This window comes from Rana temporaria, chromosome 4, assembly GCF_905171775.1.
Source record: "Rana temporaria chromosome 4, aRanTem1.1, whole genome shotgun sequence".
NCBI classification, from domain to species: Eukaryota; Metazoa; Chordata; class Amphibia; order Anura; family Ranidae; genus Rana; species Rana temporaria.
Window position 1 is genome coordinate 258,647,539 of NC_053492.1, and position 18,406 is coordinate 258,665,944.

Consider the following 18,406-nt stretch of genomic DNA (forward strand, 5'->3'; position numbering starts at 1 on the left):
AAGTTGCGGGTCGCATGGATTACACTCAATATCAGCAGATTCTTGAGAATAATGTTGAGCAATCAGTCACAAAGTTGAAGTTATGCCGGGGCTGGATAATTCAACAAGACAACGACCCAAAACACTGTTGAAAATCTACTCAGGTATTTATTGAGAGGAACAAGTACAAGGTTCTGGAATGGCCCTCCCAGTCCCCAGACCTGAATATCATTGAACATCTGTGGGGTGATTTGAAGCAGGCTGTCCATGCTCGGCAACCATCAAACCTAACTGAACTGGAGATGTTTTGTAAGGAGGAATGATCCAAAATACATTCATCCAGAATCCAGACACTCATTACAGGCTATAGGAAACGTCTAGAGGCTGTTATTTCTGCTAAAGGAGGCTCTACTAAATATTGATGCGATTTTTCTTTTGGGTTGCCCAAATTTATGCACCTGTCTAATTTTGTTTTGATGCATATTGCGCATTTGCTGTTAATCCAATAAACCTCATTTCACTACTGAAATATTACTGTGTCCTTCAGTTATTTGATAGATTAAAATAAAATTGCTGATCCAAACACCCAAATATTTATAAATGATAATCATAGAAATTGTCAGGGATTCCTAAACTTTTGCATACAACTGTACAGTAAATCTAGGTGTCACCCATTTGCTATCATGAGCACAATAAAATATTTGCTTGAACTTAAACTGTAAAAGCATACCCATTGCGAGCGGCCAAATGAAGAGGTGTGCATCCCGAAATATCCTGATAATTTGGATTGGCTCCTCTCTTTAAAAGCAGAACTAAGCACTCCACTGATCCACAGCTACAGAAAAAAAAAACACCATTAAAAACAAAGTATAAAAAGAACAAAAAGGTCAAAATGATAGGCAACAGAATCATGCTACAAAAATAGCTACACATTATACAAAAGCAATTTATTGCTCGGAGATACAATCAGTGCGCAAAATGTAAGTAATTGTGCTAAATAAACAATTAGAGCAACAATTCTCAGGATAAAAAGTAGCTGGCTTCAACAGAGAGGTCGCCAAGACATTTCAATATTTTTTTAGTTTAGTGTTTCATTATTCAAATGCAAGGTATAACGTACTGTATGTAGCAGTTCAATGCAGATACAACTTTTTCACCGACATGATGTGCAAGATAGGCTTGGCCTAGGTGTTTCATCTGCGAGAGACTAGTGAGAACTGGATATTATCTGTTACAAGTGTGACAATTGTTGGGGGACACAGAAGAATTTATTTTTATATATATATATATATATATATATATATATATATATATATATAGAAAAAAAAACACACACACACACAATCTGCTGTTCGTGACTCTTCTGTGTCTAGAGAGGTGATGGTCTGAACAAACAAATAAATCCCAAAAATGTCATTATTTGACAACTTTTAGCAATGCATCTAGTCATTTGTTCACAAATAGTCTTGTAAAGCATGGGTTAAAACATTTACTAATAACACTTGTCACACTAGTGAAAGGTTCGCCATACAATTCAGGAAGGCCTTGTACGTGTCCTTCCTCTGCCAGGTTCGGTATTGAGATGTTGCCTCCTCGCTGTGAAAAATGCAGTAACACTTGGCACTTGCAGGAGAGCAAAGCTTTGCACCTTCAGCCAGCGAGGGAGCAATACATTCAAGCAGGTGGTTTCACTAGAAAACAGAGGGAGAAAAACTAATGCAGCCACCACATAAAGCGATTGGTTAGCTGCAACATAACATTTTTGGCTACGGGTTCAATACTGCTTTAATGCCTCATTTACACTTGCGTATGGGGGTGACCACAATTTCCAGGAGACTCGTGGTGTTTCCTGCGAACAGCTGTGGGTCAGAAACCCTATTCAAAGCAATAGAAGACTGGTGAATGATTGGCCCTGGAAGCAGACTTGCTTTCATTGGCGCTTCCCACCGGCAGCAGGAAAATCCACAATGTCTAATGTGCAAGTGTAGATGAGACCTTACAGTCTTCTAAATGTCAGTGGGACCATTTCAAGTCACACCGGAAGAGAGAGTGGGTAGAAATGGTCAACTGCAGTCCATAAATCTTTTCTGTGTTGACTGAACTGAGATTTACTCTTATCTCGTCTACATTGTTTACAGACATCAGTGGCATTTAGTGCACCAATGTCTCCACTTGCAGTTTGACTGCTTTCACACTGATCCGCAAGACCATGAAATCATATCACACTCTTTATACTGATCAGTTGCGGGTCCGCAGCATTTAGTAAAATCCTGCTTGCTGCATTCTTTATGCGAGAAAAAAAAAAAATAAGCACACACAAAATGAAAAAAAAAAAAAAAGGACCCGGGGGTGGTGTTTTTGACATCACATGACCTTTTCACAACTGCAAAACATATGCGATTAACACCTTTTTGCAACAAAGCAGTGTGAAAGGACCTTAGTGTCAGAAAACGGGAACATCAACCATATTGTGACAGTAGGTGCAAGAGAAAAAAATAAAAATAAATCCACAGATGATAGCAAGTACACAACATACACGCACAGGTAGCAGGGACCAAGTACATATATAAATGCCTAATAAACTATGAACACTAGGCATTCCCATAAATAATTCCATGGTCATCATTTTAACTCTAAAACTGATGAACTGCTAAAGGATAAAGGTCACCTTTAGAGCCTGCTAAACCTGTATTTAGAATGTAACATGTTTCAGTGCAGCATCTGCCCGTGCTCCCCTCACCCTCCTCAGATGACAGCGGGCGAGGGAACTTTTTCTCTGCACCTGCTGTCATAATGTGAAAACAGTGCAGCTCTCTGCTCACACGGCTTCCTCATTCATTTACAGAACTCTGTAAATGAATTAACTATAAGAACTGTCAGCCATCACGGCAGACAGGATATAGTCGACAGTGAATTACAAGGGTGCTGGTGACAATTTAGGCGTTTCCCCCCCCCATTTACAAAGCACATGTCATTTTGAGTTCACAAATATGTGTTACTTACTCATCTGTGCCCAGTCTTGCCACACAGAGTTAATCCAGCTCTGAGCAATCCTCTTATTGTTCAGTGAAATAAAACGGACTTACAGAGAAAAAAAACCTCAGTCTGTTCCGCCCCCTTGCTGTGAGTGACAGGTTATTTACATATCTCATGCACTAGCCTGGAGACAGGCATTATTTTTTAATTCCCACCCCCACTCCTTTTCTGAAGTCATGTGGTTACTTTTCTGGATTTTGACTGGATGTTAGTGATCATAGCAAAATTAAGTGCAAGGAATACGTAGGAAAAAAATGCATGTTAACAAGGGGAGTGTAGGAGGGCGGGGAGTCTACTGACATCACGACTAGGGTTGCCACCTCATCCCTTTAAAACAGAACACCTAGTAATTACACAGGTTCTGGGGCTAATTTAATGTCGATAAGGCACCAAGTGAGTTTAATTAGCAGCACCTTAATCAGCCAGAGAACCTGTGTAATTAATATGTGTTCTGTTTTAAAGGGATGAGGTGGCAACCCTAATCACGACTCCACCCGCCGAGCTCCAGACAACAGATCCACCCACAGAATCTGCAGTTTTTCAGTTCTTATAAACAGACAGAGGGGAGATATTTGACAGGTAAGGATACATGCAGGAGGCATCTATATCATAGATCAGCACTATGGCAGTAGTTTAAAAAGGATGAGAGTGGGTTTACATCCACTTTAACTTTTTTTTGTGTTCACTAAAATTAAGTTATTTTAACCTGAAAAGTTTAGCTTTGATCAATATTTGTGCAAGAATAGTTATAAATACAAAATAATTTTGCCTAAAAAAGGTCCTCTGCTTGCAATAGTTCTTTATGTATATGAGAATTATTGAACAGGCAGCTAAAGTGTTAACCGTCTTGAGAATATTTCAAATTGAAGTCTCAGCATGCCGGATTACACTGATGTATGAATACAGCCTTTTAAATCAGCTTAGGGAGTCACTGATGATACCCCATTGACATTCTGAACATTAATACAATAACTCGTGAGTAAGACGCATATACTAAAAATAAATGCTTCCAGTGTGTGTCTAGTACAACCAGTTCTGCAGGAAACCACACAGTATATGTTTAGGGTCAAATATCACTATGGACCTCTTTGAATTGTAAAGATACTTCACAGAAAAATGTAACACAGGATTTCAGGGCTGTTGCCCTTCCTTAAAATATTATATATAACACTTCAACAATTAAATAATAAAAACATTTTTTTATTATTCCCATGAATCAAAAAAGCAAAAGATCAGAACAAATCACATTTGTATTTTAAGTAAAATAAATACATTGCATCCCTCTTACTTTGATACCTAGATGCAAAAGGTTAAACTTAGCAGTGTCAGCACGCCTTTATTTTCTTAACCTCCCAGTTTAAAAGCATTTTTTCCCCAATACTGTAATCCAAGTACACAGCATTAACCACCCTGCAATTCCCCTTCATTACCAAGATGGTTTTCAGAGATGTGATAGTTTGACTGACATGTACTCCGTTCATGCAACACTGTACCCCAACGGATATGAATTTTTTGAGACCGAACATTCGGTCTCAAACGGTTACCTGTAAAGTAGTATCTGTTTATCCACAGCCGTCTTTCCCCTACATCCAAAGTGCAGAATTTACACAGAATCTTTCAGTTCTGAAAAACAGTGGGCAGGGAGCTGAAGTTACATCAGTGAAAAGAGCCGATTGGAGGGAAGGGACACACCCCCTTTCACACAGGAACAAAACTGAGGAGGTTAGGGCCCTTTCACACCAGCAGACAGTATGTCCGTTTTTTCATCCATCTGTTTACGGATAAAAAAGGGACATGCATTAATCCCTATGGGATGGCGGGTGTCAGCGGATGAACATCCGCTGACACCTGATCTCATCTGTCGCCACTATGCTCCGTTTCTGCAGACGGAGGAAAATCCTATTTTTCCATCCGTCTGCGGATCATATGAACACGGACAGATGGTCTGTGTTCACCCGATGCCCCCATAGAGGAGAGCGGAGATCTGACAGAGCGGTCCCTCCACAGTAGCAGTAGTGTGCAGGGATCGACCTGTCATCTGCCAGCTCAGCGGTGGCTCAACGGAGCGATCCCCACTGAGCAAGCGGATATATAAGGAATGGGTCATCACGGGATCCACCCATGTGAAAGGGCCCTTAATCAGCTGGAGGTCCATGCCATGTCAGCATTTTTCTCATGGTGTAGGTCACTTCTGACAAGTTTTCCTGATGCTTATAAAAAAAAAAAAGGAGGAAAGAGGCAGCAGACAAAAATTACACTTTGTTCTCTTGATTGAGACAAGTGCAGGATATAAAAGGATATACTTTGTTTACATTTCATGTCTGAGGTTTACGGTCTGTATACACAGTAAAGCATGCTTGTTACACTCATTGCAGAACCTAAGGGGTCAATCTTCTGGATTGTGTAAAATGGCCCTTTTATTCTGTCTTCTCTGGTCCTCCCTCTTCTTCCACAGTCCCTAATCTATCTCCTGATAGTACAGAGGCTAAAAGACAAGCTGCACATGCTCAGTTTGGTGTGTATTCCTAGAGAGAGTTTTTTTTTTCTTGGGAGAATGCATGTGATCAGCACAGGGCCAATCAGCACTGTCCAAACAGAGGGTAAGGGGTCCTACAGCCTTATAGAACAGTCAGTACAGAATGAAAACTCATCCTACAAGCTTTTATCAGAAGTCAAAATATTACTCTGACTCAGTGGTTCTCAACCTGGGGGTCGGGACCCCCTTGGGGGTCGAAAGACAATTTGCCAGGGGTCACCAAATCCTGGGCTGTTCCTGAAGCCCGCACCGCTTTCCCAGCCTTTTTGCAGCCAATAGAGAGAGATAAAAGGGAAAGAAAGGAGAACAAAGAAAGAGAGAGTGGTATATCCTAAAATGTACCATAAGCGGTTTTAATACTGTACAAGTGGAAGGGACTCAGGGAGCGCTAAATGTCCGTGGGTTAGGGGCACAAATTACTTGACTTGCCTGACAACTCACGCTACGAAAATTTTACTGTTAGGGGTCCCCACAACATGGGAAATGTTATCAAGGGGTCACGGCACTAGCAAGGTTGAGAACCACTGCTCTAACTGTTAATGAAAAAAAGGCATTTAACAGTTTATATTTACTATGTTTCCATGTTCTGTGGGAGACCAGATATAGTAAATGCAGGGTCCTGGATTTAGCAATACTTTATGTTAAAATAAAAATTACAGAGGAAGAAGAAAGTGAAGGGGTTAATGTACATACAGTGCCATCATGGAGATGAAGGGGTTAATGTTTAGACAGTAACAGAATAAATAAATCTGCAGCTGCTGAGCCATTCATTGGTAAATACACCATCTCTCTCCTTCCAATGTTGGAGGGATCAGCACAGTAGGGTTGCCCCGATACCGATACTAGTATCGGTATCGGGACCGATACAGAGCATTTGCGCGAGTACTTGTACTCGCACAAATGCTCCCGATGCCTGACCCGATACTTGGTCAGCGGGCAGAGGTTTTGAGCGGATAGGGCGGGTGTATGCTGCTCTTCCTCTCCGCACGCCGCGTCCCCCTCCGTGCTCCTGCTGTCCTCCTCCATGCTGTGTCCTTCCGTGAAGCTGATCTCCCCCCCCCCCCCCCCCCCGAGTAATGCTGCTGTCCGCGCTCAGTGTCCCCCTCCGTTTTCCTGCTGTCCTCCATGCTCTGTGTCCCGATGCCTGTATCCTCCATGCTGTGTCCCGTGTCCTGTGTCCCCTTACATGATGCTGCTCTCCCCCCGAGTGATGCTGCTTTCCGCATTCAGTGTCCCCCTCCGTGATCCTGGTGTCCTCATCCATGCTCTGTGTCCCGTGTCCTCCTCCGTGATGCTGCTCTCCCCCTCCATGCTGCGTGTCCCGTGCCCCCCCTTCTGCTGCTGTCCCCCTCTGCGCTCTGTTTCCCCTCTATGTCCTCCTCCACTCCCTCTGTCCTCGTCAGGATGGAGAGCGGAGATGGGAGACACTAAACCCGGCTCCTACCTGTTCTGAATGAACAGAATCAGTTATCACTGACTCTGTCCATTCACATAACTGAAACATCGTAACCTGCGTTTACGATGTTTCAGTTTATGAATGGAGAGGAGCCTCTGTCTCCTGTTCATTCATTTTAGCTGAGGCTGCAGAGAAAGGGACTGGGGAATCTGTTTCCTTAGTCCCTTTCTCGGTCTCAAAGGGGAGATGTCAGGGGTCTGTTAAGACCCCTGACATCTCACCCAAGCCCCCCACAGTGCTTAAAAAAAAAAAAATTGCAATAAAATATAAAATAAATGAATTGTAAAAAATAATAAAAATAAAAAACAAAAAACACACTGACACCATTCACTCCCCCCCCCCTAAAAAAAAAAGAAGAAAGCATCGTAAAAAAAAAAAAAAAAAATAACAAAAAATTGTAAAAAATACTGACATATGTGCCACTGTCACATGACATTAAAAAAAAAGGTATCAGTATCGGCGAGTACCTGGAAAAAAAAGTATCGGTACTTGTACTCGGTCTCAAAAAAGTGGTATCGGGACAACCCTACAGCACAGTATCATGTGATTGCTGTGATTAGTCACATGGTATCCAACCCCTCGGACTAGCCAATTACAGTGTCTGTCTACCCATCCGTCTAATGACACCTGGGTACACAGTAATCACCTGGCGGATCAGCCTGCCAATGGCTATTTATCCAGTGCTGTTCATAAATGGCACGGTTATATAAATGGTCGCTGATCCACTATTGAAAAAATGTACAGAGGTACAAAAGGGGTTAAACTTATGGCACTGCAAACACTGCAGCCTGAAGGTGGCAGTGTTCATCTGCAAGCTGAAGGATTTCATTTTACTTTAATCACCATGTCATAGCTGACTAATTGGTTTCTGGTCATCAATGGAGACCTGAGCTGTGTTGGCGAATGGCTAAGAGATGGTCATTGGTAAGAAGTTAAACAAATCTTGAAAGAAAAGAAAAAAAAGGGGGGGGGGGGGGGACACTGCCATGTACATATAATTACAAAACAAATTCACACTGATATGATCATTTGAATTAAAACTAAACTCCTGTCAATTTTTTTTTATAAAGTGGGGCGGTTAACACTTCAGTCAGATTGTGTCCCAACAGGAGAAATTTTACATCCATTCCTGGTGACCATGCAGAAAATGAGGGGAATCTCATTTTAATAGTAATATTTATCCAAAAGTAATAACTTTCTCAATGTACTTGTTTGTTTTGCTTGCTGTACCTGAAGAACATATTGCAGTGTGTCACAGAATTTATTTTTCAAGTTGCAGCTTGCACTGAAGATGGATTAAAAGGATGTTATACAGTAGACATGTGCTTTCTTTTTCGTCAGAATGCATTTTTGCCCAAATTTCGGGGATTTTCGTTATCTTTTTAACAAACGAAAAAGAACGTGCAGAATCCGAAAGACCCGACATAAAAAATGCTTTAGTTTCATTTTCGTTGCAACAACAACTCGATATACAGTACAGACCAAAAGTTTGGACACACCTTCTCATTCAAAGAGTTTTCTTTATTTTAATGACTATGACAATTGTAGATTCACACTGAAGGCTTCAAAACTATGAAGTAACACATGTGGAATTATACATAACAAAAAAGTGTGAAACAACTGAAAAAATATTTCATATTTTAGGTTCTTCAAAGTAGCCACCTTTTGCTTTGATTACTGCTTGGCACACTCTTGGCAATAATCGAGACGCAATAATGTGAAAATTCGCAGCATACCAGAAACGATCGTCCCTGCCGATCTCAATGTTTACGCTAGAAAAATGATTTCTCTGCTCCTGCCTGACCTCCCCCCTGTGGAGACGATCATAGACCGTATTCACCGGCTGCCGAAACCTTCCCACCTACCACCTGAAGTGCCCCGCAACACTCTAATGAGGGTTCACTTTTACCACACGAAAGACATGCTAATGGCCAAGTCTAGGCGCCTGGGTCAACTGCCTCAGAGGAGACAACTCCAGACCATCACGAAACCGTTGAACAACCACAAAATCCCTTATCAATGGGGCTTCCCGACCAAAATCGTAGTCACCAAGAATGGAGTGAAACATAACATTCACTCAGTGGAGGAGGGCATTCAGCTCCTCAAGAAATGGCACATCATTCCTGGAGAAAACGCACTGCCCCAGGCGTCAATCCCTGATGACACGCGTCCCTCCGCCATGGATTCCTCCCCCAGTGTAGGAGAGTGACCTTGGGGTTAGTGTACCGTTGACTTTACTGTTACTAAGCACTCCGGTTGGTGCCTGCTCGTTGCGGTTAACCCACGAACTTTCACCCCGTAAGTTTTCAGTAGTCTAGACAATCTACTGAACCTGGTGCCTCCGCTGCACCCAGCTTCGTGTTATTTTACATAAGTTACTATTGACTGTTTCTTTCCTTCCTTGGTCTTGTGCAACTGCCTGTTCCCTTTTCCCCCTACCACCAGGACTCCGGAGAGCACCGACATCCCAAGCTCGCCCACTTCCTGGACAACAGACCTCCTTTCCACCTGCTACCTCCTTAAGTCAACTTGATCGCCTTCCACAAACTGTGAGTACCTATTTCTAAGCACCTCTACCACTACCTCTGCCGAAATTCCTCACCCTAAATGCAAAGGGCCTAAACCACCCTGTTAAGAGGGCGTCATTATGGAAAACTGCCCTCGCGTCCCACTGTGACGTCCTGAGTGTGCAAGAAATGCACTTTAAATCCACTGCAGAACCGGTTTCCACCAATAGGAACTTTTCAAATATATTTAAAGCCTCTAGTCCTGAAAAGAAAAAACGGTGTATTGATCGCCATCAAAAACACCATAACGTTCACTCTCCACAATAGCATGACAGACGTCAATGGCAGGTACTTAGCTTTGAACTGCTCCATGAACAATGTCAGATATACCGTCGTGACGGTTTATGTCCCTAATACACGTCAAATCAGATTTTTGTCCAAACTAATGAAAAAAGTCAACCGCTTTAAGCAAGGTCACCTCATACTATGCGGAGACTTCAATATAGTTCCTGATAACTCGATTGATGCCTCTTCTCGCTCAGGCAGACTTGCCTCGCCCATGGACTCTTTCATGCGATCCCACGACCTATACGATGTTTGGAGATGTCATCACACCACCGAAAGAGACTACTCTTACTTCTCTCCTCGCCATAATTCCTACACAAGAATGAAAAATAAAAAATGTAGCGCCAACCTATGTGAAAAATTGTGTCCACAAAGTGGCCCCAAATGGACAGACACCCTATAGGGAAATATGTCCAAAAACTTCACTGGGTACACGGTGGAAAGAAAGATCATATATACCACGAACAGAAAATAAATGACGTTCACGGTTAAATATGAATATGGTGAACAAACAAAGGTAAATAAAGCAATTAATTAATAAGTCATGTAAAAGTGTGTGACCACAGATACAATTCATAAGTGAAAAAGTCCCATGTATATGTGTGGGGGTGGTTCCTTATGATACATTCATAGCCTGTGACTACGTTCAGATATTCCCCTCAGTTGAAAAACAACACCTCTTCACACGGAAAGGCAAGAACCTCTTCTCATGGACATTCCTTGGTAAGTTAAAAGATAAATACTCTTACCGACTCCCGTTGACCCACATCTCACCGTACGGTGGGTAGGTCTCCAAGGCTTATATGGGCTCAGATACCCTCCAACAGCATCGATGAAGGAAGAAATCCTGATTCTGATGTTCCTGAAGGAGATGGAAGTACTGGCCCCAGGAGCGTCCGTGAGATGGTGTGGAATGAACACTCCAAGTTTCAGAGGGAAAAAAGGGAAAAAGAACACCTCCTCATAGTGTAGAAAATTTAATAAAATCTCTCAAAAGATATAAAAATATTCCACAGCAGGGAGAGAATCCAAACAGTACAAATGTATATATAAAAATCCAGAAAAGATAAAAAGTTCCACACTTAGATCACCACAGCAGGTCACATCACCACAGCAAATCAAGGATATCAAGATCAATGGCGTAGTGGAAATGATTGGAGTCCAGTGTAGCGGCTACACTGGACTCCAATCATTTCCACTACGCCATTGATCTTGATATCCTTGATTTGCTGTGGTGATGTGACCTGCTGTGGTGATCTAAGTGTGGAACTTTTTATCTTTTCGGGATTTTTATATATACATTTGTACTGTTTGGATTCTCTCCCTGCTGTGGAATATTTTTATATCTTTTGAGAGATTTTATTAAATTTTCTACACTATGAGGAGGTGTTCTTTTTCCCTTTTTTTCCCTCTGAAACTTGGAGTGTTCATTCCACACCATCTCACGGACGCTCCTGGGGCCAGTACTTCCATCTCCTTCAGGAACATCAGAATCAGGATTTCTTCCTTCATCGATGCTGTTGGAGGGTATCTGAGCCCATATAAGCCTTGGAGACCTACCCACCGTACGGTGAGATGTGGGTCAACGGGAGTCGGTAAGAGTATTTATCTTTTAACTTACCAAGGAATGTCCATGAGAAGAGGTTCTTGCCTTTCCGTGTGAAGAGGTGTTGTTTTTCAACTGAGGGGAATATCTGAACGTAGTCACAGGCTATGAATGTATCATAGGGAACCACCCCCACACATATACATGGGACTTTTTCACTTATGAATTGTATCTGTGGTCACACACTTTTACATGACTTATTAATTAATTAATTGCTTTATTTACCTTTGTTTGTTCACCATATTCATATTTAACCGTGAACGTCATTTATTTTCTGTTCGTGGTATATATGATCTTTCTTTCCACCGTGTACCCAGTGAAGTTTTTGGACATATTTCCCTATAGGGTGTCTGTCCATTTGGGGCCACTTTGTGGACACAATTTTTCACATAGGTTGGCGCTACATTTTTTATTTTTCACTCTTGCACAATTATCCATTGGTATGTTGGCCGCCTACAACCACTGATTTATTTTTTGAGTAGCGCAATATTTTTTGTATATATTTACGCTACACAAGAATGGACTACTTTTTGGTAGACAAATGGACCCTGCCCAAGGCCTCAGCATCTGACATTGCCTCCATCACATAGTCAGATCACGCTCCTGTCACCATGTCCCTCACCGACTCATCTCCATCTTCACGGGCAAAGATCTGGAGAGCTAATGCATCCCTCATCCACTCTCTGACCCACTCTGAATATATCAGAGACCACCTAACTGAATTTTTCTCCCTAAATGCAGGTTCTGTAACTGATAATTGTGTTCTCTGGAACGCCCACAAAGCGTTCGTTCGGGGACTCTTTATTCAACTGGGGGCTAAGGAGAGGAGGCTGAGAGCACAGCGCCTAGACACTCTTACCTCAAAATCAATTAAACCCTAGTTGTGCTACCAAACAAAAACTAGATCTCTTAAGGCAAGAATTGAAAGCCCACTTGCTAGATTCCTTCGAAAGAGCCCACACCCACTTTAGAGCCTTCCACTATTCTACGGGTAACAAGGCAGGCAAAGCTATGGCCAATAGGATCAAAGGACACCTCTCCAAAACTAAAATTGCCCACTTGTTTCATCCCGCCTCGAACCAAAAACTAATTGACCCCTCGGAAATTGCCGAGGCCTTTAGAGGTTATTACACTACCCTGTACAACTTGAAAGATAACCAATCCATTCCCCAACCATCCCCTCAAGACATAGAATCGTTCCTCCAAGAAATTAATCTCCCAAAGTTGTCTGAGGATCAACTGGAGACCCTTAATGCCCCATTTACCAATCTAGAAATCCAGCATACGATCTCCAGGCTACCCTCCAACAAATCCCCAGGTCCCGATGGCCTAACTGGAGAGTACTACAAAAAATTTGGCTGCATCTTGTCACCATTTCTAGCTAGGGTTTGTAATGACGCTGCTCTGTCCTCCTCTCTTCCCCCTGAAATGTTGTCTGCTCTGGTTATTACACTACCGAAGCCAGGTAAAGAACCCACGTGTGCCCAAAACTTCCGCCCCTTCTCTCTCCTAAATTTAGATGCTAAAATCTATGCCAAACTCATAGCCAAACGACTGGTTGATCTAATGCCCATGCTCATACATAAGGACCAATCTGGTTTTACTAAAGGCAGGCAAACCTTCGACGCGACCCGCAGAATCATTAACATCATCCATGCTGCGGAGTCTACTCGAACGCCTTCTCTGCTTCTGTCACTGGACGCAGAGAAGGCGTTCGACCGGGTCCATTGGGGCTACATGCAAGCCACACTTGCTAAATTTGGGTTTCAGGGCCCCATTCTTTCCGCTATTATGGCATTGTACTCTTCCCCCTCAGCCCAAGTATATACATCAGAAATGCTCTCAAAACCTTTTTTGATCACCAATGGCACACGCCAAGGCTGTCTCCTATCGCCGCTCATCTTTAACCTTATTATGGAACCCCTAGCAGAGCATATCAGAAACCACGACACGATAAAAGGGTTTAGAATTGGCTCCTTAAATCACAAAATCAACTTATTCGCAGATGATGTGATAATAATGATGACAGATCCCCTCTCTTCCCTGGCTTCGGTACAATTGTTGTTACAGAGATTTAGTAGCGTGTCTTACTACAAAGTAAATGAGAACAAATCTTATATCCTAGACTTAGGCCTAGATGCAACTACCAGCAACCTACTCGGGTACAAATTCCCCTACCCATGGGCGGATTCCAGAATTTCATACCTAGGTATCACTCTAACTAAATCTACAAAGGCCTTGTTTCCCAGCAATTACATTGAACTGAAGCATATGCTTATTCGAGAAACTGCGAAACTCTCCAAACATGAATTCTCCTGGGTGGGCCGCCTTGCAGCTTTTAAAATGATGGTTTTGCCCAAGCTACTCTACATGTTCCGGACGCTCCCCATACCGCTTCCACAATCTTACTTGACAGCCCTACAATCTATTTTGGGACGCTTCATATGGCAGGGTAAGAAACCCAGGTGTAGTCTGACCAAAATGATCAAACACAGATCAGTAGGAGGTATGGGATTCGTCGTCATTAAAGACTACTATCTAGCCACTGTTCTTGCACAACTCCGAGAGTGGTTGTCGATAACGCCCACCACGCTTTGGTGCGACATGGAATCCAACATGATCCCGGGCAGTAACCTGTCCCGCTGGTTATTTAGCACAGTAATCAAATACCCTCATCTCTGCTTATATTCACCCACCATTCAGGCCTATGTTAAAGCCTAGAAAATACTACAGGGCATCCCTATACCTATAGATACATTGACATTGCTGACCCCGGACCTAATGATCCCGAAGTAGCTGACTGGAAAACTGACATACACTCCAACTCACCCTTTCTACAACTCCAGAAGACTCTCCATGCCCCCACTTCGGACTACTTTACTACTGTACCTTACTATAGGCTACAGCATTGCCTCTCGGCCACTCCTTCTATGGAAGGATCTCTACCAGTAAACATATGGCAATACCTTTTTGCAGAGACAAGCTCATCCAAAGGTACCTCCCTACTCTACTCGACCCTTCAAGGAAAGAATTGCTTCATTAAGCCCAAACCCCTCACTGACTGGGAATCAGACTTACAGACCCACTTTTCTGATCAGCAATGGCAGCTGGCAATTAAATCGATTTACAAACACACCTCTTGTACGGCTCTATGGGAACTCGCTCAAAAATTGCTATTGAGATAGTACTTAACACCATCCAGGATAGCTAAATTCCATCCCCACACCTCACATGACTGCTGGAGAGGGTGCGGTAGCCCTGGCACCCTCATACATGTATTCTGGACATGTCCTGACATAAGACTTATGTGGACTTCGATAGAGTTGGTGTTGAGGGAAGTGTTAGGTTTCCCTTTATCACTGACCCCCCAACTGGCTATCCTCAATCTGACCATTGACGACATACCACCTCCTTTGCAGCTAGTGACATCTCACATCTTGTTAGCAACCAGACTTCTCATTGCCAGAAACTGGAAATCTAATGTCATCCCCACGGTATCGGACATAGTGAAACTAACACACACCCACTACACTTACGAAACTATCCTTGCTCGCAGAAAATTTTCTGGCCCCACACTACTGACGTATTGGAAGCCATGGCGACTCTGGTATGATACTAATTGGAACCACTGATCCTTCTCTGAATGTACTGTTCTACTCTGGATGCTCTCCAACCCCTCCCCTCACCCCCTCCCTCCCTTCTTGCTCAAGACCCTTTCCACCCAGTTCACCTTACTGGTATATATCTTATACTCATTTCTGGTAACCCCTACCGTTTGTATTTTCTATGAAGTACCAATTATCTTCCTCCGTTATCTGTTTATTTGTATCTGTTTATTTTTATGCACTTTGAACTCTCTAATGTATTCTACAGTGTTTATAACCTGTTGACTTTGGTGTTGCCACACTGATGATGTACTGCATACTTGAATACTCAATAAAAACTATTTGAAAAAAAAAAAAAAAAAAAAAGTATGGAATGCATTTATATCCATCCCCACTGTGTCAATACTTTGTAGAACCTCCTTTCACTGCAATTACAGCTGCAAGTATTTTTGGGGAGGTCTACCAGCTTTGCACATCTAGAGAGTGACATTTTTGCCCATTCTTCTTTGCAAAATAGCTCAAGCTCTGTCAGATTGCATGGAGAGTGTCTGAACAACAAATTTTCAAGTCTTTCCACAGATTTTCAATTGGATTTAGGGCTGGACTTTGACTGGGCCATTGGAACACATGAATATATTAAGTAAACCATTCCATTGTAGCTCTGGTTTTATGTTTAGTGTCATTGTCCTCCACTTCACAATTATGTGCCACTCCGTGTTGGTCCATCACATAAAATACATTTACGTTTTTCTTTGTAACATGACAAAATGTGGAAAATTTCAAGGGGTATGAATACTTTTTCAAGGCACTGCGTGCAGCCTGAAGTAAAGTAGCCAGAGTGGCAGCTTACAAACATCAACTCCTGCAGTACCAACAGGTATGATCCAGCACCTAGTGCTTAGGAATTGTCACTATTGCTGAGCGATTGTTTATCCACTTTTGAGGCAGATTAGAGGACTGTTTAAATTAGCTGCTGCAGGATTGATATCATTTTCTTCCTTGTGCGCTGTGGATACAAGTATTTGAAGGATTGAAAACAAAAGCGATCACGATTACTCTAATAAGAAAATATAATAATAAAACAGAATTTGAAAATATTTTTTTTTACCCAAAGTAGTTCAGAGGACAAAGTATTAGCCCATATGAAGGGAGACAGTCTTTTGAATTTGACCAAATTTGTGTGGGTTACTTAGTGAGGAATTGCAACAGAAGCTACAAATAAAACGTCAACATACATTCCTGCCAAGAACAAATACTACATTTGACCATAAGGCCGGGTTCACACTGGTACAACACGACTGTGGATCTGAGTTTGCCCTGCGACATCAGTCCTACTTCCATCCGACTTGAATAAACAGGATATGATTTTGCTCCAACTTTGAGATCGTCCTAACCATCCGACTTTGGACTAAGATCCAACTTCAACGATATTGAATCAGCTGAAAATAGACCAAAGTAGTGCAGGAACGTTTTTCAAAGTCAAAGCGATTTGTGTCAGACCAGTTAAGACAGCTCGCATAGGGAGCCATTGATTTGTACATGTCATGCGGCATGTGGTCCCATCGGAGCGGATGTCGCACCAGTATGAACCAGACCTTAGGCAACATGGATGACACATTTTCCCCCCAATGACTACAAAAAATTAGATTTACTAAAATTGGAGAGTGCAAAATCTGATGCAGCTGTGCATGGTAGCCAATCAGCTTCTAACTTCAGCTTGTTCAATTAGGCTTTGACAAAAAACCCTGGAAGCCGATTGGTTTATATGCAGAACTGCACCAGATTTGGCACTCTGGTTTTAGTAAATCAACCCCCATAGTATTTCTGAAAAAGAAAAGAAAAAAGTAAAGATTTTTTTTTTTTTCAGTCCTTGAGTAATTAGAGAGTAAAATCTTACTTGGCAGCGATATGTAGCAAACTTCTTTTAACTCTTCCAAAAGCATAGTTGACATCAAATTTTGAATTTGAAAGCAACTCCGAAACAGACCTTAAAATGAGAACAAAATACATTATAACATGCAACTGATTTGCTGTCAATTTAGCAAAATTTAATAAAACAGATTTAAACAAATGCAGACATTATTATTGAACCTCAAAACAGCAAATCGTACAAAGAGCATCTCCTGTCTAAGGGAATGTCTGCCTGTCCAAAACTCTTTGGGATAACGAGAGAGGTCGTACAGTGGAACCTCGGATTTCGAGGATAATCCATTCCAGGAGAATGCTCGTAATCCAAAGTGCTTGCATATCAAAAGCATGTTTCCCCATTGAAGTCAATGGAAACTAAAATTGGTTCCGCATTGACTTCAATGGCATGCAAAACCGCATGTGGCCTGAGGTGGGGGGGGGGGGGGGCTCCGGAGCCAATCGGCTTTCCAGCTCTCCGACGTCCCCCCCACCTATGGCCACATGCGATATTGCATGCCATTAGAGAGGTGGGGGGGAGGAAACGTCGGAAACACACGGAAAGCCGATTGGCCTGAGGTGGGGGGGGGCCAGAGCCAATCGGCTTTCCATGTGTTTCCGAGGCTCTCCGACGCCCCACCCCCTCCCCACCTCAGGCCAAACACGGTACTGCACACTGCTTTGGCTTGAATCCTGCTCGTTTTGCGAGATGACACTAATGCCGCGTACACACCATCACTTTATGTGATGAAAAAAAATGACGTTTTTAAAAACGTCACTTTAATTGACTGTGTGTGGGGGAAAACGTTGTTTTATGTCTTGTAAAAAACGACCAAAAAAAATTGAAGCATGCTTCAATTTTATGTGTCGTTTTTCAAAAGTGCACTTTTTACTTCACAGAAATTGACTGTGTGTAGCAAAAAACGTCGTTTTCTAAGACGTTTTTTCATCCACGCATGCCCAGAAGCTACTTATGAAGCAAGCTTCAATGGTAAAACGTGGTGGAATGTAACCTCACTTTGCAAGAACATTGTGAGAAAAACGATGGTGTGTAGGCAACTTCGTCTTTGAAAATTGAAGTTTCAAAAACGTCATTTTTTACTTCACAGAAAGTGTCGTTTTTTTTCATCACATAAAGTGATGGTGTGTATGCGGCATTAGAGTTAGCATTTTATTTTTTTTAACCACTTCCATACCAGGCACTTACGCACCTTCCTGCCCAAGCCAATATTCAGCTTTCAGCGCTGTCGTACTTTGAATGACAATTGCGCGGTCATGCTACACTGTACCCAAACAATTTTTTTATAAATTTTGTTCCCACAAATAGAGCTTTCTTTTGGTGGTATTTGATCACCTCTGCGATTTTTATTTTACTAAAAAAAGAAGACCGAAAATTTTGAATTTATTTTTTATTTTTTTCTGTTATTTTTT

At 42.2% G+C, this 18,406-nt stretch overlaps 1 protein-coding gene across 2 annotated transcripts in view; it reads right to left on the reverse strand.

Annotated features, from left to right (window-relative positions):
- The window catches only part of HACE1 (HECT domain and ankyrin repeat containing E3 ubiquitin protein ligase 1), a 161,256-nt gene that overhangs the window by 128,499 nt on the left and 14,351 nt on the right, over positions 1 to 18,406 (reverse strand). For both annotated transcript variants that reach the window (XM_040350164.1, XM_040350165.1), the window contains exons 3-4: positions 16,968 to 17,057; positions 710 to 814 (exon numbers count right to left, since the gene is read on the reverse strand). In XM_040350164.1, the coding sequence (XP_040206098.1) occupies positions 710 to 814; positions 16,968 to 17,057 (195 nt within the window). The remainder of the gene's footprint in view (positions 1 to 709; positions 815 to 16,967; positions 17,058 to 18,406) is intronic.